The sequence below is a fragment of the Phoenix dactylifera genome, unplaced genomic scaffold (genome assembly GCF_009389715.1).
Source record: "Phoenix dactylifera cultivar Barhee BC4 unplaced genomic scaffold, palm_55x_up_171113_PBpolish2nd_filt_p 001569F, whole genome shotgun sequence".
Lineage (NCBI taxonomy): Eukaryota > Viridiplantae > Streptophyta > Magnoliopsida > Arecales > Arecaceae > Phoenix > Phoenix dactylifera.
The window spans coordinates 44-25634 of record NW_024068876.1 but is presented as its reverse complement, the minus strand read 5'-3'; the positions used below and the strand labels follow the sequence as shown (position 1 = coordinate 25634).

Genomic DNA, 25591 nt, shown 5'->3' with positions numbered 1-25591 from the left:
TTTTCAGACATGCTCTTCTCAAAAATCTGTTTTCATAAATCATATTTTTATGAGAAAAAATGTTTTTCACGAACCAAACGAACTCTTAGATTATGTTTGTTCGGCCTGTGGGAAGAGCATACTCCAGAGAGCGATGAGCATTCATCCAAAATAGACTGCATTTATCAATGTTCTTGACATGTGCTTCCCAGCAACTTCAAGTGACGGCATGTGCATGTGATGATTCCGGTACCATTTCAGCACCAAAATTGGTACTGTTTGCCGACGCCACCATCACAAGTGTTGATCGTTATTTCAAATACAAAAAATAGTTGGAAGGAAAAAAAACCTCCATTCAACTTTAGTTAGTTGTAGCATAAATAGTTGGTACTGCAATGCAACTTTAGTTAGCTATAGCATAAATTCACAGAATGATGAAGAGAAACATCTCCAGGAAGGCCACAAGAACCAGCAAACAGTAAAAGAGAGCACAAACATCGAAGACATCAAGCCTACAAGACCTTCACTCTTTCAAGGTCAACGATAACGCTCCATCAATGAGCAAGAACTACTAAGGACAACTGATCAGTCAAAAATGCTAAGTAAAATAAGCAGCAGGCCCAATATCATTGATCACCTGACTGTATTTGAAATTATTAATGCAAGCATTAGGAAAAGAAATGGAGTTACGAAAAAAAATGAAATGAGAATAATCAGCACAAAAATTCAGAGTGGACCATCAACCTCCATTTCAGATCACCCAGCAAAAATATGATCAACACAGTGTCAGGCAACTTCCAAAAATGATAAATGAATAGAAGAACAATGTTCGCATGGCCATGAAAGGTAAAACACAGTACTTCATATTTTTCACATATAACAGCTTAATTTATAGAGTCCATCACACCAAGAAAATTATACCCACTCAATTATGAAATAAATATACCCCAGCTTACGCAAGAATCTAGCTAACCTGCTCAGTCTACATAAGATGCAACGAGGACTGGCATCCTGTAATCTTCCTTCACAAAGCGGGCAGTAATTCCCTGCTCCTGATCTAACAAAATAACCACTGGTTTAAATCATAAAGGCTGACACAACGACGTTGCCACATCTTGAAATTGTTATAGGAGCAGGTCACAGCATAGGTTCTAAGAACTGCAAAAGAAAAAACAACAAAAGCTACCCGGCCAAGAGGAACATACGGACATCCATTACTGAGGCCCCGACCACATATCCATCATCAACGACAAGTTGAGATTAACAACAGGATCTTTGCTAGCAGCTCCTTAGTTTTCCAGGTTTCATACATCGAGCTGAAGAGTAGCCCTTTGATTTTCAGCTGATGGCCTTGAAATTTAACCCTCATCATCTGTGACTCTTTGCCAAAGAATAAGATATTACATTTTGCAGAGCCGTGAAAATTTTGAAATAGCCATACAGAAGACAACCCCACACAAAATGATGTATACAAGTAGCAAGCAGTTATAAATTACATGTTACTGCTGCTCGCCGTCAGTCAACACAATAAACATACACTTCTAGTTCTTGGCTGATCACGATCATCAAGGCCTCTAACAAAGGCTCTGATAGCAAGATGCTCTGAAGCATACGCCATGAACGATGCCAATACGAGACCTCCAGCTGCCATCAAACCTAACCTGTGAAGTGAGAAAAAGGCATAGAATCAATAATTGAGAGATACCATGGAATCTCTTACCTATCCAGCATTTCATGTACGCAGATGAAGACTCAAAACAAGTTGCTAGTAAAAAAAAAAAAATTCCTGCTAGGTTAGAGCTTAAGTCAGGAAACTTTTGACAGGATGGGATGAGGAATTCTGATAATATTCAGTCAACTAGCACAGAATTGATGTGAAAAAAAGAAATGAACAAATCTTCAAAGAGCATTTAGAGAAGCTTGAGCAACATATGTTGAGCATAAAATGATGACCATGAGGATGATTGAAATTTTAATTGGTTAGAGTAACTGATGTTAATTGGTAATATTGGCAAAAAGAGTCTCTTACCTACAGCCAGTGAAGATGACAAAGATGAGAAGAGTGTATCAGATATCATTTGGAGAAGGGGAAGATACACATGATCATTTGGAATTTGCATGTTAAGAATGCAGCTAAACTGCCTCGAATGCAGTTGTCATTTATAAGCATTCCAGAAAAGGAATTTTATCATAGTATCATCTACATGATATTTGCTAGAAAAGTTAAATGGCTGCCAAAGAATATGTAAGTGGAAGAGCCTAGAAAGAATCTGCACATGAAGTCGGTGGCTATATCCCAAAAGAACCTTATAAACGGATCGCATAAAAAGACAAAAATTTTAAAAATGGAAACTCACAACCAGTTTTTGCAGCAAAAAGAACAAGTTGAAGTGTTGATTCAAGGCCAGTAAGAAGCATTGGAAGCAAAAAAAGGACACAAGAACCAAGATCCTGGAGTGGCTGAGGCACCACTCTATTGGAAAATCATGGATACTATAAATTCAATTGTTCACTGTAACAGTATTATAATTTATAGTAAGGGAATTTGAGGAGGCGTCTTCTGGTTAATTCATGAAAAGCATTTCAGTCAAACTAAGTTCAACTCCTGACAACATGGAACACTAATTGCTACTAGGAAGATTCAAGAATGCTCGTTGTTGCACAAACTTTGCTCTGTATGATAATAATGTCTATCAGAAACAGGATCACATGTAATGGAGATTGCATTTGAAGGATACTTTCACATTGAATGATGAACTGCGATCTGTATTTTATAAGGGCTGGTGAGAAACAGTTCAAATAGCAAACTTAATTTTCACCCGATGCAGTGTAGTCCATACTGATCAGCAATATAGAGAATCTCAGAATCTTTTAGAAGCTACTACCTTACAAAAAGGGCCGTGATCCCTAATGCGCATGGCAATGCAGGGGTGGCAACAGCTAGCAGAGCCATCCCTGTGCCATAAAACCATGTGGCAATGTCACAGTTAGATGTATGGCGTTGATGACCTGCACCATTAGTAAAGCCCAATAACAATCAGAAAAGCCTACTAAAGATATGTAGAAGCTGAGATAGCATATTTAAATTTTTAAAAACCTTTGCCCGAGTCATAGTTGGAAGAGTCCATGTATGTGGAAATGGTTCCTGCATGATTTGATGTGGCCTTTCCCCAATGGTAAACCAAGCGCAGATAACTTCCAAATATCATGAAGAAAGCAGTAAATGTCCACTCATACATTAGCAGCAAACCCGTCCATGGCATCACTTGCCTGGGTACAACTGCAAATGCAAGTGCAACAGATACTATGGCAGCTATGAAACAAAAAACAGCAGAGACTGCACCCAGATAAGCAGGTAGCTTGGAATATGCGCCATTTGCAAACTGTTAAGGCAGCACATAAATAGTTCTATCATGTAATGGGTATTTGGCGTACAATCGACAAGGAAAAATTCTAAATAAGAATCTCTCAAGGTCGATGAAACAGCCTACGAAAACAAGCTGCTCAACCACAAGCTCAGCAGGGTTAAACAAAGGTTTCAATTACTCATTTAGCAGCTCAATAAAATATATTAGACATATAAACTGATATATGATATAAAATACGTTATACTTTAATTATTTGTTTAGCCTTTATGAAATTTAGCAAGTCCAGACCTGGCCCAAATTTTCATCAGGCCTTGAATTTGTGAGCCCAAACAGGCCGAAAATCCCTGCCGCCCAAGCCTCACCAACATAGGCCCAAGCAGGTCCGGCCTGATTTGCATAGGTCATCTCTGAAGTCCTCTGACTACAAGAAGTAGTACGTTTGTGGTAGCGCTTTAAAAATTGCAACAGACAGATAAGATACTTATAAAAATAAAGATAAAAATGAAAAAACAGTAGTTTTATATTGATGTTCAATGAAGAGCCCTTTTATTTACATTGGTCACAGGATAACTATGTGCAATGGAACACCTTAGCATCTGAAAGAAAGGCAGTCAACTTAAACTACGAAACCTGTGCACTAGCTTCAGATATGCATATTAGAACACCACAACAATGCACTTGCTCCACTTGCCGCTCATCTCTACCCACTCACTTATCTTATATGGAACACATCCAAAAGATTTCACTACATTTAAAAATCACAGGATCTTGGCATTCCAATTCTCAAGAATTACTTCATACCAATTGTAGGTGCCTTTACCTTTCTAATTGTGATTACATCACACCCCTAACATGGTAGCCCCTGAAGTGGCTTGTTTGAGGAACTGTGAAAGCAGTATAAAATAATGTGATCATGGCAGTTTATAAAGATCAGGAAACACATTGAACATAATCTTTCACACCAAAATGGAGTAAATATGTATCAATGATGTTATATGTATCCAATGTGAAGTTCAATAAGCAAAAGAATTAAGTGATTTCTTACAAACAAATAGAAAACAAGTTATATGATTTTGCATCAGGAAAGATCATACCTGTTGATTTGAGTTAATGATAGAAGATGAAGCGACACTAACACCAGCATAAGTAGGAAGTCCACCACCAGATTTGAATCTGTAATAAATACGTCTAGCATATTCACATATACTCAATAAGTCCCTGTTGATCTGCAGCAGTAACACAATTAAATCATAATATCAGTGGTTTTGTTTTATAAAGCCACATGTCTTGTTCTGTTTTCAGAATTTTGAGGCACCAGCTATCTAAAATTTGTTACTTGCCAACCTGAATGCAGGACCTATAGTAGCAGAACAATAAAGCGCATATGGGAATGGCAAACAGAACTTTGAGAAGCAGCTGCTCATTACGGCTTGTTCCACCACCAGTTCCTGGAAGAGATTCTTCAAGCTGTTCGCGGACATTCTGCAGCATAATCAGACAAAAGATAAATCGTAATTTGACTGGAGCAAAATACACAATGAACAAAGTTGTTCAACTCTTTTAGTTCAGCCAAATATAAAAACTGCTTGACCAGTTCAATGCACAATTATAAAAAGATTATAACAACATGAGAGTAGCCAGGAGAAAATAATAGATGCCACATTGAGATAACAAGCAACAAACAAAGCTGCAGAGAACAAAAACCTGCCAAACATCTACAGGTTTTACAAGCCAAGCTGTCCACCAGTCCCAGGGTTTAAGCGGGCCAAGCGTATAATGAATGACTCTAAGTTCCTTTTCGTCATCAACCATCCACTGCACATAAAACATGTCTTCAAGAGATCAGCAGGTAGGAACAAAACATATGCAGTTTAAAAGACTGAATTAGATGTTCAAACAAAATCAAATGAAAAATAAAGGGAACAAGACTAAGGCAGAATGATACTAACCCAGGTGTTCCATATAATCATTCAGTTGAAATCAATTTTGCTAAGGAAACGTGCACAAGAAATTTTTGCTAAGGAAAAGAGAAACTCTTCATTTCAAAATCCTTTCAGTAGGAAATTGAATGAGACAGGAAACAAAATTCAATGGTAGTTTTTAAAATACGTGTCTTGCTCATCAAGTACAGGTCAAAGCAAGTACCAATGAACTGGTTCCTGAAAAGTAGAAAACTAATCCGCCTTATTTCCTTTATAAAAAGTTAAAATTTGCATCACGTATAATAAATGAGATCACAAATATGAATGACAAGTTCAATAGAAGAAATGCAATGTCCTATGATTCTTGATACCTCAATTCTGTCACAAGGGAGTAGAAATGCTTTGGATAAGATCAAAAGGTAATATGTTACACCGACTGTAAAATGACTTCAGAAAATCCCATGGCTAGCCAATATAGCTGGAGATGACAACGGTGTGGGGGTCTTGGAACTTAGGGCTCCAACTAAATTTGCATCATTAATTGGAGGCAATCTTGGGTCGTATAAGGTGGAGTAAGCATACAGGTGTTTCTTCCCACATAAATTTTAGAAGTGTTTGAACCTTAACTCAGAGAACATGAATTCTGCTGTTTGTTTTGGAGGAATTTGGTGCACAGAAATGCAAGTATTATCATCAACATTTATCAGTAAAAAGCTGCTTCAGTAGGCCACTTGTAGGCAGGGGGCAAGTGGGAAGACATTAAAGCAGCATACATGCCCCATCACCCAAGCAGAACCTGACTTCAAAGCAACCCAGAGGAAGTTGACTTCAGTATTTTTGCTGAAATTAGAACTGGACTTCTACAGTTGTCACTTAGACCAAAACAAACACCTGGAACTACACACTTCTAGAGGAAGTGCAGTTTGGGCTCCTAACTTGCATCAGACCAAGCACATTCAAACTGATGAGAAAAAGAATTTACTTACAAACTCAATAACTAACACTTGCTCAAAGTCACAGAACCATAAATATATTTTTCACAAGACAAAAAAAAACCCTATAAATTGATTATATGAAGCATTCCACATGTTAAGAGGAGAGGATGTACCCATTGATACAGGTGGTGACTATCAGCCCTCCTATTTAAGGAAGCATGTTCCAAGAAGTTGTTCTATAAGCAATCAAAACTATAAAGTACACTACCAAGGTGTCTACAAGGTATAATTGCACCATCTGTATCCAGATGTCGGGTAGTTGCTGCGAGTTGAAGAGACTTCAACATAGAATTATGGATTTTATAACAGATTACACGATTAAGAATTATGAGCCAGATGAAGTAAATATTTTCTCAGAGCATAGATTACCGTCTGTCATAAACATCAAGGTCAACACATGGGAGTCAAGAAATTATTTAATTTGCATGGCCAATCATGTCTAGAAATACGATGCAGCAACACTACATGAAGCAAAGTTCTGAAAATAATAACAAGCATCACTTTTGTTTACAATGAACACTGTTTACCTTATTGGCCAGCATGTAAAGACCAACATCCGCATTATATAGAGTAGAGAGCCGTTCCATTTCAGGTATAGGTCTACTATTGATCACATTAGAAGATAAATAAGGCTTGAATATATGAGCATTGGCAAAATCAGCATAATATGAATTGAGAAAACCCTGATCACCTGTGGACATTAGAAAAGAATATATAAGATTATAACTAAGACTCATAAACTAAGACTCAACAAGCTTGAAATAAAAGATAACAAGAGGAAGGAGACCTCCAGTATAAGAAGATAAGGTGTTGACTTTGCTCATCATATCCTCGAAAACATTTTCAGATGGCTCCACAACCATCACTCCGGAATTCAATCTTTCAGAATGTTTGAGGTTTGCACAAAATCTTCCACAATTGAACAGATCATCAATATTCTTCAGCACGATTGTATCAGCATCAAGGTATACAACTAGAGGAACACAAGACAACTCAGAATGGTGAACCCAATTATACTAAACAAAATATGGCAAAAGAAAAAAAAAACTCTAGCGAGTTATAATGCTACTTACTGAAAAGAAATTACTCTAGGTTTCATTTGAAAGAATTATAAAGAGGCGACTGTTTAAGATATTTCTATGTAAATACATAGAAGTTCATCTCTATCTCCACTAAGATAAATCATTCTCTATCTACCAACCCCTAGAATCTACTCGTCCGCCTCGTCGTCATGCAAATGTTTTCTTTTTCTTACTTAAGCAATTTTATTTCATTATTACTGTAGCTTATCCTGTCAATTATCTCCTATCACCTCTATCAAAACCAACTCAATTTATTTTTAACCCACTTATTATATTTTTTTAAATTAACTAAAATTTGACAATTATTAATTCTGATATAAGAAATTTAAATAAATTGTCATTTCTCTTATAAGAGAATGATCTGCAATTAATAAGATAAACTACTGAATCACTAAATTACAAGAATATTTTGCTAAGTTCAATAGCATATATTTTTTATTTACTGGCTATATGTTTAGATTTTATTAACAATGTGGAATACGTGTATCAGTTATGATAGTGTTGAAAAAATAAGTTACCTTTTCTGTACTTTGTCAGGTTGAATATTTTCAATTTGGTGTAGACTCCCCAGAACCTTTTTGGTCGCACTAGATTTGGATTAGCCAGCAGACTAATAGGCTCTACAATCCAACCATCAGCCTAAATGATCATCCAATGCTGGAAGTTAGTACTCAAAACAACAACTCAGTAAAACATAAACATCTTCAGTTACATTAAGCCAAAAGTCCAAAATTTGCGATGAAAGAAATAGACAAAGATGGAGATTTTTAATTAATATACTTCATTTTTTGATATTGTCCAAAGGTGCATGTTGCTTAGCTGTATTGGAAGATAATCCCAATGGTTGAAAAGTGTCTGGCACCAGCTGTCACCTATAGAGCATCTTCAACATGTTGAGCAAATAGCTATTTTATCATCTAGGCATCCTTTAAGAAAATTCTACTATCTGCTTGCGCCTATAAGTTATTCTTTTGACCTAATTTTTCCCCAATGTGGCTAAAGCATTATAATGACATAGGCAAGCCAGACTAACATTTCCATGTACAATATGGCTATCATGGGAAAGTTTACTTTCACTAAAGCACCTATGTCTTATATTTTTATTTGTAATATGAGTGACTTTACACCATAGTACTAAATACTAAAATTCAGCACGAAAACTAGAATTTCTTCCCAAATAACAGTGCCAAAGGAAACTCTAGGGAATCAAGGCGATGATAAGTGGCAAGGGAACGATCATCAAGAAGAAAACAAGGAGAAATGCAAAGGGAAAGGTTTGATATATCCACAATCAAAAAATAAGATACTCACACTACAAAGATCACTGCATGGCAACAATCTATCCCCCTCTAAGAAATGCTAAAATGATAAAAAGTAAGACTCCATCAGCACTAGGTCCTTCAAATCTCGAGACTCCTCCAAGACTCTCTCTCCAAACAGCAAGTGGAATAGTGCTTCAAGACATCAAATTGCCTCAGTTAAGCTCCTAATTTCTTGACAAGTAAAGTAGCTAGATTGTCTGCTTATCGCCATACCCAAAAATTACATCTTCTACAGCAATCCAACCCCAAAAACACTACAAAACCATAGCCATAAAATTTTTATTCCATGTACTTTCAAGGGATGTTAACTATAACAAAACTACTTCAACCAAGTAAAGAAAAAAAAACACAAACAAACATTTGACTGAGCTGCAATTACTTTGCTTGAAAGATTTCGAGTCATGTTGTTTGCTGAATTCACAATAATAACCGCGAACTTCTTGTAAAATCTAATGCATCGGGTGATGCCACGTGACAACCAATGCTCAAGAACTCTAAACAAAAAAATCAAAATCAACAAATATAACAAAAGATACTCTTTCTAATTCAAAATTCTTATGTTGCAAAACATAAGCTATGAAATTCTGATTTGAAGGCAATCAAGAAACTTGAAACCCAATTTCAAGCACTGATATATTAAATGATGAAAAGAAACTGCCTAACCCTAAAGTTTGAATTTTTTGGAGCAAGAACGCAATCAATACCTGGAGCAACTTCTTGGCATAGTCCGAGACGCCATCTGAGACCAGAACAACCATATCCTTGGTGGATCTCGTGTCCCGGATCGACTTCCCAAGAACTCGGACCCCAAGGAGGAACTCATCCCCATACAGAAGGGTCACGTAGGCCTCGTCCGTCTTCGCCCAGCAACTGCCAGCCATCAACGCCGCCACAAGGACCGCCAAGAAGCCTAGCTTCAAAGCCGACGGCCCCATCCTGAGAGATCAAAACGAACAGTATCCATAAAACCAGCGAAAACGAACAAGAAACCAGATTTAGAAAGAGCCAGCTAAGATCACCTCGAAAGATCGGCAAGAGAGATGGGGATCCGGTCGAGGATCGTCCTAAACCCTAAAGAGAATTCGGAGAGACTCTGCTCACCTCTTCCGCCCTCGAGAAGATCTAAAGGGAGACGCGGATAGAGAGAGGGAGGAAAACCGCCCTCTCTTCCAGCCTTTCAGATATCCTGCGCGCCGGCTTCTCCTACGACTCAAAACTTTCTATCGCAAATTTATTGAAGCATATGCCGACTGGACGGAGACTTCTTCCTCGTCCGAACCAGCGTTGAACACAAGTTCGAACCGACTTGTAGCTGGCACGAACATTGCACGTGAGAGGATGGATGCAAAAATAATCAACTTGCCGTTGCTTTGTTGTTCGTGCGAACCAGGGGACAATCGAAGAATGAAGTTATGCATCATCGCATTTTAATTTTACTGGCCCACTTTATCATGCCCGTATTAGCAGTGCAGCGGTGCCGAAGGGGACGGCCTGATACTCGAAGAAAAGTAAAGGAAGACAAGTATGGTAGCAGAATAAGCATGCGTGTCATGGTGCCGTTCTTCCGCCAGTTTTTTTTTTTTTTTTTTTTTTTTTTTTTTTTTTTTTTTTTTTTTTTTTTTTTTTTTTTTTTTTTTTGCTTAAAACGGGTTCTTCAAACAACGCGTGTCCGAATACACCCAAGAACATCAAAAATACAAAATCTCGCGTAGTGCCGATGGCAGCTCCCGCTCTCCTGCCCACAGGGCGTATCCCGATTGGTGTGCTGCATATGCAGCTACCCAGTCAGCCGCCCCGTTGGCCTCCCTGAATACATGCTTAGCCTCAAAGGCCACAACATCCCTCACCATCATCCTAATATCCCGGATCAGAGGATGGTCAATGCTCTCCCGCCGAATCCACCCAATGACAGTGGATGAGTCGCCCTCCAAGATGATCGAGCTAGCCCGCAATACCCGCCGCGCATGGCAAAGGCCGGCCCAGGCAGCTCGCAACTCCGCCGCTGGCACTGATATGTCAAATAGCCGGCAACCGCCCGCTGCCACTACCCTAGAGTGAGGGTCACGTATGACAAAGCCGGCACCGCCTCGTGTACCACTGTCTAGTACTGAGCCATCAAAATTGACCTTGAGGAAACTCGGGGTGGGGGCTCCCAGGTGAAGAACACCGTCCGAAGAACTGCCGGAGCAGAGAAGGAACCCCAGGTGTCCCGAGCTATCAAGGTCGTATCTGAAGGGCTGGTAGGTCTGAACTCCATCGCCAGTACACGAGCGGACTCCGCAACAAACCTTGGCGACATCCTACGCTCGCCAAAGGTGCGAGCGTTCCGTGCCAACCAGATCTGGTGGGCGGTGCAAATCGCTCGGGTAGCCTCATGACATGTCCGGGGACTAGCCAGCCACTTTAATGGCAGGTCGTCGTTGCTTGAACACCAAGAAACCGGAATAATATATTGCTGTTGATAGCTATTCATTTTCTAGCAGCAACGACCGTTATCTTCTATTAAGCTGTATGATCGAAATATTTTTAAAAAATATTTAAAAGAGATTATGAATTGGATCTTCGTATTCCTTTTGGATACCCACTCAAAATGATCATACATCCCTCTATTTAGCAGCCAATAATTCTTGGTTTAAATCTTGGATGGTGAACTCCAATTATTTGGCGTGGTGATTAGAGTGGCTGGCTCTCCCTCCCTTGCTATCGCAGAAAAATTAAGATGGCGAGGACCGTGTTTCTTGGTGCTCTGGTTCGGCAAAATTTAACTCCCGTAATTAACATACAATGGCACCTAGCTCTCACACAATCATCAATTCTTTTCTCTTGAGCCAATTGAGACAGAAATCCACCAACAAATTCAATCCCCTGCAAACAACATGTGCATAACTAAAGATTAGAAAGCTAGATTCTTTAGAGGAAAAATTGCATGACAGAATGATGCAGATCATAATACACAAAATTTTATGCAAACTTCATCCCATCTCCACCTCCATTATTCCCATCTTCCAAAAGCAAGACTCCTATAAAGACTAACATAAAAATCCATACCATCCTCTTCTATTAATATCAATGTTGTGTGAGATAAACATTTGGCTTGGAGAATAAGGGTGAAAGAGAAGAGAGTCACAAAAGACCTGAATTAATGCTCCAGTTTTCTGAATTCTTAAGATGTTCGGATTAATAGCAATTTGCTGCTGACAAGTTGGTAAAGGACCAGTTCATCAATCAAAGAAGAAATGCCCATTATGCAAAAGGGAAGCGGCTGTTGTCTTGACCACATAAAGGTGCCACTTGAAGTAATATGAACTGACCATCAATGCCTTGCGGCTCCTTAAACTCGTCCAGAGTGAAAATAAATAACATTTGTTGTTGTATATTTGAATCGAAATATAGCAACTTAGTTTAGCAGAAGAATCCTAGGCATCAGGGGAGATAATTCAAGATGGAGTCTTCAGATATTTATATAAATTTTACAGAAAAAATCATCCATCACCATTTTAACTCCTTAATATTCTGACGACTAGATGGACTTTGGAGGTCAAAGGATTCTAATTCCTAGCACTCATTAGATGAACTATATTAAATTACTCACTTAGTTCTCTTGCATAATTTCTAGATACTTACACTACTACCTCTATGTGTGTTCATACTTGTTATTACCTAACTAGCTAATCCAAACAGCGTTGCCTCAGATTGTATCACAAAATCGTTGCCTTCAGATTGAATTTTAAGAGATAAAATGTTTTAATAATAATAATAATAATAACGCACATGATCAAGTGCCTTTTACCTTAACCATTCTTGTCTTTCTATTCTTAAAAGGCTATAGGTTTGCATCCGTGCTTACTCATGGAAAATTTTGTTGGATCAGTAAGTGCCGAGGAGGAAAATAATTGAATAGAAAAAAATGCAAGATCCAATCTAAGCTTGTGCTCGGATCAGCTTATTCATTAAACAAAAAGGGACTGATGTTGACTTTGATGACAATTGGAAATCTTAAAATTTTATAAATAGGACTCAAAAGTCAAGAACAAAAACTAAAGTGAGAGAGAACATTGGTTCTCAAAAACACACGAAAACTCACTGGCCATCAAAATTAGAGTAAAGAAGTCTAAGTGCTAGGTATGGATTTAAGATGTAAAGCCCCAATAAAGCATTCCATTTGCACCAAGAACTGACCTTAAAAATAAAACAACAAAGAAAAACTATGAACAGCCAGATTTCTTTAAGAACCCTTGATAAAAAGCCTCCATTTTAGAAGAGAAAATGAATATCGTGATTCATATGGATATAAGACCCCCATCAAGTTTGCAAAGATATTAGAGTTTAAAAATCTTGCACGCAAAAAACTTTGATTTGCATAGGGTGAAAGCTGAAAATAGCACATTTGAGCTCTTGAAATCATGCACGATACTTAATCTTCATATTTTGGAAAAGGAGCCACTTTAAGAGTATGTGATGCACATGTCATGGACTTACCTAATGTATACTTAAGCCAATATATGTCAAAAGATGACAAAAAAACAAAGATAATTGGTAGTAAGTTTGGACTACTATAGATTAAGAGACAATTTTAAAGATCTAATTAAATAAAGTTGGTACGAACAAAATATATATAGAGTTGGAAGGACTTGATGTCAAGATGGATCAAAGATCTCGAACAATACCAAAATGAGTGGGAGATTTTATCTAATCAAGAAGCGTACTGTAAAGAATATTCTTTTTTTCCTTATTTGTAAGACTCTTTACCTTCTTAGCAATAAATTAATACGAGCATATTTATAGCTAGGTTTAAGAGATCCCATAAGCATACATAAGTGCTTCCTAGTTTTTGTAAAAAGTATATTGAATTGATTGAAATTTCAAGTTATATTCTCCATTGTTTTGTGAGAGTTCTTTCTTTTTGCTCCTTCCTCCTATCTTCTACTTTATTGTTGTGTGGATTTTCTTTCTCAAGGAGAGATTACTATGTGCACTAGTATATTTGGTTGCAAGTAAAACCATGAACCATAAAAATGAAAACTAAGACTTTTCCATGAAAATGAATAAGTTTTTAGAAGAATAGTTGTAAAATTTTCCAAATTTATTACTTATGTAGTGGAACAAATAAAAAGAAAACTGGAGTTTAATTTTAAAAATGGTTTTTAAAGTAGTTTCTTAACATGTATGTCAAAAAGTCAAATGCTAAAGCTAATTTGTTCACTGCAAATCAGTGTGAAAACTGCAAAATCTTGAAGTGTTTTGGGAACAATGTGATCCGATCAGAATCAACTTTGCCGAGATACTGATTTGCACCATTCAAGAACTAGATTTCTTTTAGGTAAGCTAGAAACTAGATCATCGATAAAAAAACAAAATAAATAAAAAACCATCGGAGCTCTAGAATCCAAGAAGTAGCGTTAATTTTGACAGGACAATAGATTTAAAGCCTAAAAGATAACATAAAATCGCAACTAAAAAGAAACCAACCGCCGAAAAAAAAGGAAATCAATGAAAGATGTCAAGGATAGGAGGGAGGACAACTGGCAAGTATATTTACTTGTTAACGAATTGCTCACGGACGATGAATGCGATGGCAAAGGTATCGAGATGGGAGAAGATGGATGGATGGTCATGTGAATGGATGGAAAGTGAACCTATTGCAAGTTCTAGCCCTTTTCTCTCTCTCTTTCTCTCTCTTACATGCGCACGCATATGCATACGTGTACAATTGGAAACAAACAAGGCTCATAGCTAAGGTAATAGAAAGAATATTTTTAGTTTGCTATTGATTGTATTGCTACTTCATAAAATCATGCAACATAAATCATGCAACATATGACCACTCATACTTCTAAATTTCAACGGAACCAAATCCTCAAACCCTCACCTAGATTAAAAAAAAGTACGGTTTAATAATCTCTGATCGAGGTACTGGGCCGCTCATTTTAAAATTAACACGTGGAGAGAATAACATCTCATCATATGGTGAGGCTATAAATCAATAGTAAGTCCCTAAAGTCATTGTTATACTTAAAATATTCTAGGTATGATGCTAAATAAGATGAGATCAAGATACAATTTAGATTGCACTATCATGTTATTGCCTTAAGTGAACCATGTTGCTTGAATAAGTGAGACATGCCTCTAAATTGTATGGTCTTTTAGTAATAATTAATTTTTTGATTTTTAGTAAATATGGGTTATTTAAGTGGCATATATATGTTCTCTAGATACAGGTACCTAGTTGTTAATTAATTTCTTAAATTTTAGTAAATGTGTTGTAATTGTTGGAACCAACACATCCATGCACATAGTTGATTGGTGGTTTTATGAGGGGTAGTAGTATTAGCTTCGTAATTTAGGTTGCATACCATCTATTCCATTATAAATGTAAATATAATGATTGAAAGTTATCGAGGTCACACACATAATGGTTTTGACAAATATGACTTCATATATTATTTAAGGTAGGTTATTACCCACCAGAGCATTCTGATGTACATGGCTTAATGATGTAAGAGACAGCAAACTACAATCACGCTTGCATTTTTGCGAAGGATGCTCATTAAATGACACTTTCTTCTGAATAAAAATTATCTTTTCTTCTCAAATTTGATATCTCTCGTCTTACATACATAATCATCTAATTTAATTTTCTAATTAATTATCTTTGCATGCTGGAGAGTGATATGATTAAGGATTAATTCCTTGACAGATGCTAATCAAATAGGATTTGGTTTAACTTGTGGCCATACTGCAAGCATGATTTGAAGAGTTAAATTGTCAAAGCAACCAAATTACAACTTCTTAAAAATCTCACTTTTTTGTTTGTGTGTGTTTATTCTTGCTGGAATCTACTATATAATTTTATTTCGAAAATATCCACTACATATTTCAATAATCTAAGCTATAAAGGATTTCACCCATCTGTCCTGCTCAGGTGCCAAAAATCGTGAAGAGCGTCCCTTCCTCCCAACCCCAACCAAATGGGGGGAGGCAAAAAAAAAAAAAAAAAAAAAAAAGGGAATTTAAAGGCCTGGACAGTAAAGGTGCCTCGAAAGTAGAGAGCATAGTACACAACAGACGGACGGTTGTGATTGGACTTGTTCCAGATCCTAATCTTATAGGCCAGCTGTTCTTTCCTTACTGACGGTCCTTCGTCAGGGGCGTTTATGGTCAAACTAAATTTCATGTTAGTCCTCAACGTTATTATACCTCTCCGGTGGAAATACCGTCAGATTTCCTTCCTCTCTTTCCAACGCCCTGCCCGCAGTTCCCTCTCCCTTCCCCATACCCCGCGCCCTTCTCGCCAGCCGCGTCGCCGTAGCCAGGAGCGATGTTTTCTCTCCATCGTAAGAACCCTGATTCCATCCATCTTCTATCCCTCTCCTCGCCAAATTTCTACAGATTTTTCGAGAATTATAATTCTTTGCAGTTTTCTTTTCCTTTCCAATAGTTCGTGGTCGACGTCAGTTATTTCTTTCCTTTTCGATTCCCGTCATTTTTTTTCGTTCTAGGGTTTCGTCCGAAACATGTTCATGTTTTTCTCCATAAAATCTTGGGGGAAAGAGAGCAAGAACCGATTCCGGGTTATTGATTTGCCTTCCCCCGCAGTCTTTTAGCGTGGATTTTCGCCGTTTGTTTGGGTTTGTCTCAGGGTTTTTAGCGGCTAAAGGAGTGGTCGGGAAGGTTTGTCTTTTGCGGAGCTTCGTCATTGCTGCATACGACCTGTCCGACAACTAGGGTTGTTGTCTCCTTGATAGCCGTGGTTTTATCACGGCAACGGCCCTGGAGCTAGTGTAATCACTGCGTTGGTTTTCTTAGAATCTAGTTTGTCGCAGTTCAAGATCACTTCTTTTTCCTCACAATTTGTCGTCCTGGAATTCAAAGCAGTCGTCTAACGGTATTTGATACGCGAGTTTTAGATTATTCTCTTTTCTTGAAATTAAACACGTACATTTCTGGAATTTAGGGTTCAGTGTTTTATCTCTGCATACCTTAGTTGATATTATTTTGGTTGACTGGAAGTGGGAATGTAGATTTTCGTCTTGCATGTCTTGAATGTATTTCCGAACCAGTACAATTACCAATGTAGTTGAGGGCTTATATTAGTACTGCTTCTGATGAAGGTGATCCATGGTTGGAAAGGAGAGTGAACGTCATATTTCTTTGGATTTTTAAATTGCAGATGGAGAAATAGTTGTTAACCTTTAGAATGGATTAGAAATAAGCTTAAGTATTTTATAGTTATTCGGGGTAGAAAAGCTGAATTGCACACATATGGAGATGCATAGCAAATTAACTATGCTCACTGAATTTGAAGGAAAGCCTTCAATTTGTTCTTGATTTAAGTTAGAGTTGACTTTCATTAATGACCATCTGGTTGCATTTATGGCAGGCTTATTGTGATCATACATATCGAAGGGTTGTTCTTTTATTTTGTTTCCCCTAGTTTCCTTTTACTCTTATGAGTTGTGGAGGGCTCACCACTCTGATTTCAATCAACTAACCTTCTATTCTTTCGATTACTATCAACCCATATAATTCTGCAGGTCCACTTGGTCAAAACATGCTGAAATTATGCTTTGTAGTGCCTTACAAGTGAAAATAGATGGCTAGTGGTACCCGATCAGGACGTCTCAATAAGGATGAAGGCACTAGCAACTCAAAGACGAGGAGTGCTGGGGGAATAGTGAAAGGATATGAAAGGGTCCATTGCTTCTGGTTCAACAGCAAATGGCAGCTCAAAATGCAGAAATAATAAAATCAATTCAAAAGATATCAAAAGTCCGACCACCCTGGGCAATGCATCAATGGATTCATCTAATTTGAAAAAGGTCTAACTAGGGAAACACCTATTGAAAAAAAATGAGTGCATTTTCTAGCTTGCAAAAATCTGGAAGGCCTAAAAAATCAAACTCCAGCTTCTTTAGATAAGAGGAAGTTGGAAGGAACTGAGAAGAAAAGGCCACAAAGTCCTTTGAGAAGGTCAGAGAGAATTGAGAAGTACAGTGCTTCAAGTTTCATCTGGTTCAAAGATGTCCAACAAAAGCTCAAGTCCACTGACGGAGAAGAAGAAAGTGAAGGAAGTGAATAATGAAGAAAACTTAGGGGAATCAGTCACCAAGAAGAGAGAAAGACAAGAAACTTGATGTTAAGAGTGATGGATTATTGAAAAAGAGAAAAGAGATTGGATGCACGCAGTTACAGGGCATTACTTAAGCCACAGGTGAAGAAACCCAGAAGTTCAGGTAATACTTAAACAGTTCAACTAAGTTTTCTTTATTGTTATTTATGCCTATTCATTCAATTTTGAAACAAAACATTGTCATGTAGAAAACCTTTGCATGAAGCAGTAATATGGTTCTCTTTATATCTGCATGATGCTTACTTTTGTTGTAAAAAATAAAGTAACTTTGTCTTCTAGCTATGCTTGTTCTGGCATCCTTGCTTGATTTTACTTGCCAAATTCATGCATTCTAATTTTTTTCTGTTGGCTGATTTTGGACCTTTTAGATGCTACCCGCAATGCACCAGAAAGATGGACAGCATCATCACGGAGATAAAACTTGATTCTGGGGCTTGTGATTCTATGGAGTTGAAAAAAAAGGATGGACATGGAATTGCAGTGAAAGAAAAGGAAGAAGGAGGCTTTAGGTGGAAATGTTCCGATGGAAACATTTGAAGAAAGCTGTGGAGGGCTCTAGTTTCTGACTCCAAAAGATCCTTGCTGAGTTGACATTGGGCAAACTGTGGGAAGACAGGAAAAAGGACACCTAGTTGCTAGCATGAAAACATGAGATTTATTGAAACTAATGAGGCCTAGAACTGGAAAGATGGTTTGGTCACAATCAAAGTGCGGTGGTATTTTGTTACAATCTTCTCCAGTTCGGGAGCACTGCCAAAGAGAAATAGTGGTGGTGATGTTCGAAGAGAGAACAATGTTGAAGGCGACAGAATTAATGCATGTGGAATTTGATAGAGAGGAGCTCGGAACTGCAGAACTGGTAGAGTCTTCCTCTGAAGATAAGGCCCTTGCTGGTGATCTTTATCCAGAAAGTGGGCCCATTTCAGTAAGACCATCAAATAAACAAATCCTTATTCTGGAAACTTCCACCAGCAGATGCCCATGTCCTCCTCTCCTTCCATGACTGAAAAGAAAAATTTGGAGCGATGCACAGTGTGCTCTTAAACTTCAAAGGTGTGCTTTCATTTTTCTCGCTTCTCCCTTCATAATGTTGACTTCAGATTCTCCTTATTTTTTCAAGGTAGTGTTTGTTTTATTTGGTTCTCCTCTTGATTCTTTATATCCAATGGTGGTGCCAAATATCTGATGGAAGCAATTATTTCCCTGGAAATATTGTTCCCTTAGGGTGGTGGTGAGCAACTTGGGAATTGAATCATTTAAGTTCTACCCCTGCTAAGGCCCTTTGGTTGGTATGACTGTGAAATGTGAATAGACATTCTTGAAGTAACAAACAAAACCCAGCATGTCCTACCAAAGCAGGACTAGTGATGTGTGCCGCCATGGTAAGCCCAGATTTTTCAATGCTCTGCTCTTGTTGTTCTTCCTGTTGCTCCCAAACAAGTTTCATTTGTTATTCTATAAGACAAGTATCACAAGAATTTATGGCTTCTGTGAAAAAATATGAGTTTTTTTTTTTAAATACCTTGTGGAGAAGGGGCGAGCTAATTCCTCCATTTTAACCTTAGAGAAAGGTTGGAAAGACACTAATGTGCTATCTTTTAAAGGGATAAAAGTGAAATAATACTAACTAATTCTAGCTTTCTATTCTAGTGCAGGTTTATGAACAGAATAAGACTGGTAGGCCATTGGGCATGTTTCTTCTTTTTGGGGTCGTAGAAGTGTTTCCCCTATGCCTTGCTGAATGTAGACTCTACCTTTTTTATCTCAAGAACAACCTTTTTGGACTACAGCACTTAATGTTCTCAACCATGTTTTGCTGAGAAATAAGTTTGATTCAGTTACAGCTTACTATTCAAAACAAATGTCTGATCTTGTTTATAGAGTGTTTTCTTACCGCAAATTATCATTTCTTGCTACTCATTTCTTTTTTTTATTTTTGGATGGCAAATCACATGCTCAGAGCAGTCTTTTTCTCCATAAAAAGATATGATATGAATGTGTCACATGAAAGATGATAGGGAAATGAAATTGCTTAAGCATGTTTGGAGGTCCACCTAAAAAGTCTAGTCAGGTTTTTATTACGTAGCGGGGAAGTTCCTTATTTCCTCGAAGTGGCTAGTTGGCTAAAAGTGACTTAAGATGCTTTCTAGAAATAATTTAAGCTAGTGCTTGGGCAAAATTAATTACCAAACCATGGTGGCCCTAGATGAGTAAAGATCGTTCGAACTAATCCTAGTGAACAGGATAAACGGTCCACGGTTATATGAGGTTTATATCAAATGACATATAATCTTATTTTAACTTATTTTGAATTTACTTATTTTAATTATATTTTTCTATTTCTAAATAAGTGTTATACATTTTTATTTTTAATAATCTTTTAACATTTATTTCTAAGCTTGCAAATTGCACAAAGTGACATAATATGCTGAAAGGTCCAAAGTCCAAACAGTACAATACTCTAAAATGTACTTAATGCATCTTCTTGGCTTGTTTTGATTCTATTTATACTTCCATTTTTTTTGTCATTTTCTTTTTGTCATTTTCTTGACTTGTAAATGAACTGAAATCACTGAAACCGCCAAATTTGAATTTCATTTGGCTGCCTTAAACCATCCTGAATTTTGAACCTTGAGAGATATATTCTTTATATGCTCCACTGAGAGTGTGGACATGCTTTTAAGTGGTAAAATATATTTGATGTGCCAAATGATTTTGTTCCCAAAGATCTTTATACAAGTCTGTAACTTTTGATTTTCATGGATGAATTCGTGCATATGAGATTCAGGAATTCTGTGTATTATTTATATGCCAGGTGTTTTCGGGCAGGGTGCAGACTTCTGAAGATCAGGGAATTATGGTCATTCGTAAACAGCACAACAGAAACATGAGGTATGCTCTTTTTTCCTCTTAGTAGCTGCTTGTAATCCTTTTATCATAATCTTTTTGTTTGTTTTTATTTAAGTAGTGCAGCAAGAAGGCTAGTTGGTAAGCATGCATATTAAGTAACTAATTTTAACACAGTTCCTTTCTTGAGCTTCATATTATTAATGTGTTGGAAGTCTGGACTAAAAATTTGGGAGTTATATAGATTCTTATCAGTCATAACCTGCTAACAACTGTTCCCGATCCACCATACTGTTTTTATCTGTGAGTTTTTCTGGTATTAGTTCCCACCCTCTCTTCTTGTTCTTTGGATCTTTCAAAATTGGAAGTGCATTTCACTTACTGTATTAATATGTACCCACCTTGGTTCAATTTCGGCCTCACTTTGGTCACTTGGTTTTCTGTTGATTCCTGTTCTTTGATTATTGAAATTGGTAGGGCATTGCTGGCTGTGCAATATTTTGCACCTTGTTCGTTTGCCTTATGCTTCTGCTCTCTTTCATTTCATCTTAGAAAAATGTAATAGTTGTTTGTCAGCAAAGTCATCTCTAACTCTTGGCTTAACATGTTGGTCAGACTTTGCAATTTGTAATATGAATCAAGGATCGCCGAACCGGGCCGTACTCGGTTTAGGCCGAATAGAGCCGACTCGGTCACAGATCGGGTCGTATAGATAGCCGTCCGGTTTGACTCGGACTCGGTGCGAACCGGGGGCTAACGACAATAATTATGCTGATGGTTTGGCTATCTACGAGAAGCATTGCCATCGACCCGATTTTAGATATTATTATGTATGTTTGTTGGACTTAAAAGTATGTAATTGATTGTATCTTGATTTGAAGACATTTTATATTATTTTTTTTATAATTTGTATCATTTTTAAGTAATAAGATGCATCATCTAACTTAAATCGGGATCATAGAAACATCAGAAAACATCAAGAAAACATTAAAAAATATTTGAAAAGAGAGAACTCCCTCCGCCCCCCCCCCCAAAAAAGGGCGTGCCCGTGCGTGAACCGGTACGCCCAACCGGCTCGGTACCGGTTCGGACCCTAGTATCGAACCGTACTGGTCGCCGACTGGTACAACTTTCGGTACCGGTTCGGTGATCCTTGGTATAATTAATATCCTTTGGTTTTGTCGGCTGAAATATTTATGGTATGCTTATTTTCTCTTTCTGCAGGAGTCTTAGAGACGGTTGTTGTGTTGGAAATCCACACAAGATGAGACTGTTGCTGGGTGCCGTCAAGGGGTTGAAGCTAAAGGAAATTCAGTGCTAGAAACTACAGAACAATTTTCTGGATCTACAATGTACGGTGTACCTTGTATCTATGTTTACACTTTATTTTCATGGTTATGTAGCTCTGCTGAATGTATGGCACCCAGGCATTGTGTACTTGTACAATTTATCCTAACATTGTTTTTATTTTTGAAAGGCAAAGCTTCATACCATCAGCTGATACTATAAATGTCACCGTTCCTATGGATGGGGGTAACTAAATTTTTGTTTCACCAGAAGTTACTTTCATCTAATTTTCTTATTGTAGTAGTTTCTTTTCTTTCTTTTTTTTTTTCTTTGAAGTGTGCTATCTGCAAATTGATGTTGCCTTCTTTTCTTTAATTACTTGCATTAGGATAGGGGAAGACTTGAAGTCAGTGACTGCATAGGTGGTTCCAAATGAGCAACTTAGCTCAACTTACTTGAAGGAATCCTCAATGGAAATTCAAACAGAAAGTGATGCCAATGCCTGCATCATCTGCAAGCACTCCTGGACTGCTTTTGTGAGTGACCTTGTTTGCTATCTGTTTTTGGTTTTGATGTCAGTGTACATGCTAGCTCTCGTCTAAAAAGCATAAATACATAACTCTTAAAATCATAAATATGTGGTCTTTGTCATCCTATCATGGGTTTGCTTGATATATATATTTTTAAAGATAATGTTTCATTTACAAAAGGTAATCTTTTTTTAATAAATTATTGATTGTAAGAAGTGAACTTCATATTTCTGATTGTCGATAACCATGGGTGCCTTGTTCACCTTAAGAATAAATTGATTTTGTGATGTTAATGTACTATTTTTGTTGCATCCATATTTTTATGTATTTGGTATCTGTCATATTTAGATTCTTTAATCTTCTGATAAAATTTACTGAATTTACGAATGTGATCTTGACTTTGAGAATTGTTTTGTGCTCCTGCAGTTGCCAGAGATGTTCGCATGACAGAAACTTTTTAGACTACTAACTGCAAAGTTTGACATTTTGATCCTAGACTGTTGAAGAACAACTACTATTGATCCAGTTGAGCCAATATCAGGGAGGGAAAGAAGGAGAAAATGCTTGATCGATACAAAACTTTTTCTTCTTTTTCATCTGAAAAAATGCAATACCTCTATATAAACCTCATCAAGAAAATGGAGGGAAGCATAATATGAAATGGATAGAAATTGCGCGGAAGGATTTGGTAAGACCAGTGTATGTTCTCCTTACTGGGAATAGATCATAATATGAAATGGATAGAAATGCATTCATGAAGCCAATGCTAAATAATTGAGTAATGATTGATGATTATGATTTATGTTTATGGTTAGTGACCATATTAGATTCTATAAGTCCCTTCCAGTGCCGTTTATTTTTAACTGCTGTTGATTCAGTTTTTTGAACTCCTATATTACATGCTAGTTTAAGTTCACATTGTCTGAAATAAGAAAGGATATTGGGATGCCTCTGTGGCTCTGTGTGTGTGTGTTTTGTGTGTTTTCCTTTGTTACATGGTACCTTAATTTCTCTTTTATGTAACTAAGAAATGGTAAATTATCTGTGTAATCTTAGATGTTGTGATGGGAAAGGCTGCAAAAGAAGCTACCATCTTTCTTGTCTGGATCCACCTCTGCAAAGTATTCCTCCTGGCCTTTGGCTTTGTATATGTTGCGTGAAAAAAAAGATAGAGTTTGGGGTACACTCGGTATCTAAAGGGATTGAATCCATTTGGGATGTTAAAGAGGGTGAGAATGATTATCAATCAAATTTTGAGACTTGCAAATTGATTTTCTGTTGAATTGAATTAATAATGTCAATCTTGCTAATATTGCACATGTGCTATGGTTCTAGGAATGCAGAATGGCAAGGTTTATCTTGTCAAGTATGAAGGTGTTTCCCATGTCCATAACCATTGGATTCCGGAAAGCCAGATGCTTCTTGAAGCTCCTACACTTGTATCTAAATTTCATAGGAGATATCAGAAAGAGAAGGTTCCCTATGGATATTTAATATGTCATCATGGACAATTTTGCCACTCCATTTTCTTATTAACACTTTGTAAACTATAAGCTGCATATTTTTTGCTAATTATCTTTCTTGTTTAATTTAATGTTTTCCAGGTCATAAGATGGAAGCAAGAATGGACTGAGCCTCACAGGTTGTTGCAGAAAAGGTTGCTGATGCCCTGAAATTAGCTGATGAGTTTTTTGTGGGCTTGGTAATAATATTTCATATTGTTATCATGAGTGGTTTGTGAAATGGAAAGGTCTTGATTATGAGCATGCTACATGGGAGTTTGAAAACTCACCATTTTTATGCTCATCTGATGGGAAGATGCTTATAAAAGATTATGAGACTCGGCGCGAGGAGGCAAAGAAAGCCTCTGATCCTTCAAGAATTGAGAAGGTAGGTTTGATAAGATTGATTTTTCCTCAAAGAGGCTTGCTTTAATTGTTAGTTTCACTTTCTAGCATCACTGTTTACTGACAACATGAAGCTTGAATGCATTTTTTTTACATGTTTTGTTTTTCTTGACATGTCTATTCTAGCATGTAGTTTTGGATGGTTGTTTGTTAGAATTCATAAGCTAAGTTGCTAACTTCTAATGATCACTGTGTTGGGAGCTGAATTATTCCTTGAAGCAGCAATCACGCTGTTGTACTCAGTTTACTCTTTATTATAAACTATGTGCCATAATAAGTGAAGACTGAAAAATTTTATTGAGTATAAATTGTCAGGGGTAGGAATATTTTCATAAAAACAGGCTTCAAACTTTCAAGTCTGAGGTGCACCGGGCCAGGCTCGGGCCTGGATTTTTTGTATTGATATGGGACCCCAACTTGGCCCAAACCTGGCGACCAAGCAGATGCTCAAGTCTACTGTAAGGAGAGATTTTAGTAGTGTTATCCCGGATAATGATTCTAACTTCTCAACTCTTGACCACAAACTTTCTGTTGTGCGACATTTGCTCTACCATCCAGTCTCCTCAGCATTTTCTGGTCTCTCATGCCTTTCGAGAGGGGGAACCAGCCAGTGGACTTGCTGGCTTGTAATGGGTTCTGGGGGAATAGCCTTCTGTGGAGGAGGGGCCTCACTCTTGTCTTTATCTTCTCTTGTAACTGCTGATTGCTCCGGTTCTTCTTTCTTTACATTTTGAGGCCCGCGATTCTCCTTTCTACCAAAAAAAGGACTTTAGGAGTCTTCTCAGGATTCCAATATCACCTCTCTCTCTCTCTCTCTCTCTGATGTTACTTGGAAACTATCAGATGCATGGTCTGCCGTACCGATCGGTACGGGTCGGTACGTATCGGTACCGGACGGAATCGGTACGGTACAACTATATTTTTCGGTTTCAACTATTCGCAACTCGTACCGGTCGGTACCGGCCGTACCGACCCGTACCGGCCGTACCGCTACCGGCCGGCTCGTACCGACCTCAATTTTTTTTTTGGCTTTTGGCCCGAACCAGCCGAACCGGTACAATACCGGTTCGGTATGGTACCGTACCGGTACGGTGCCCATCGGTACGTCGGTATGGTCAGTATAGCGGACCTTGATTCAGATGTATTGGAGGTTCAGGCTGATTAGTTTTTTTGTTGTCAAACTTATGTTGAAAGAGTCTAGGGTCATGATGGGCAAGCTAAG

General features: G+C 37.6%; 1 protein-coding gene and 1 long non-coding RNA gene across 3 annotated transcripts; one reads left to right on the top strand and one right to left on the bottom strand.

Moving 5' to 3' along the window:
- Nucleotides 1-813: 813 nt before the first annotated feature.
- LOC103719910 (inositol phosphorylceramide glucuronosyltransferase 1) lies at nt 814-9953 on the bottom strand. Of its 2 annotated transcripts, none has more exons than XM_008809403.4 (11): nt 9770-9953; nt 9373-9604; nt 7865-7985; nt 7052-7237; nt 6792-6955; nt 5052-5162; nt 4692-4829; nt 4442-4573; nt 3077-3362; nt 2865-2988; nt 814-1640 (listed from the first exon to the last, which is right to left on the bottom strand). In XM_008809403.4, the coding sequence occupies exons 2-11, from the start codon at nt 9601-9603 to the stop codon at nt 1499-1501; spliced, it is 1635 nt and encodes a 544-aa protein (XP_008807625.1). In that variant the 5' UTR covers nt 9604; nt 9770-9953; the 3' UTR covers nt 814-1498. The 2 variants fall into 2 exon arrangements, with proteins under 2 accessions (XP_008807625.1, XP_008807617.1); XM_008809395.4 differs by having other exon boundaries at nt 9688-9893.
- A 12500-nt stretch (nt 9954-22453) lies between these two features.
- On the top strand, nt 22454-24375 carry LOC120108820. Its single transcript, XR_005510006.1, has 4 exons — nt 22454-22468; nt 23519-23691; nt 23798-23937; nt 24067-24375. It is a non-coding gene; the product is annotated as an uncharacterized LOC120108820 (long non-coding RNA).
- Nucleotides 24376-25591: the final 1216 nt, after the last annotated feature.

Excerpts from the sequence above, each read along its gene's own strand:
- LOC103719910 (XM_008809403.4), bottom strand. The coding sequence starts at position 9,603 with ATGGGGCCGTCGGCTTTGAAGCTAGGCTTCTTGGCGGTCCTTGTGGCG. Across the intron at positions 7,986-9,372 it reads ATGCCAAGAAGTTGCTCCAG|GCTGATGGTTGGATTGTAGA; the intron begins GTATTGATTGCG and ends ATGATCATTTAG. Across the intron at positions 4,830-5,051 it reads AACCTGTAGATGTTTGGCAG|AATGTCCGCGAACAGCTTGA; the intron begins GTTTTTGTTCTC and ends ATTATGCTGCAG.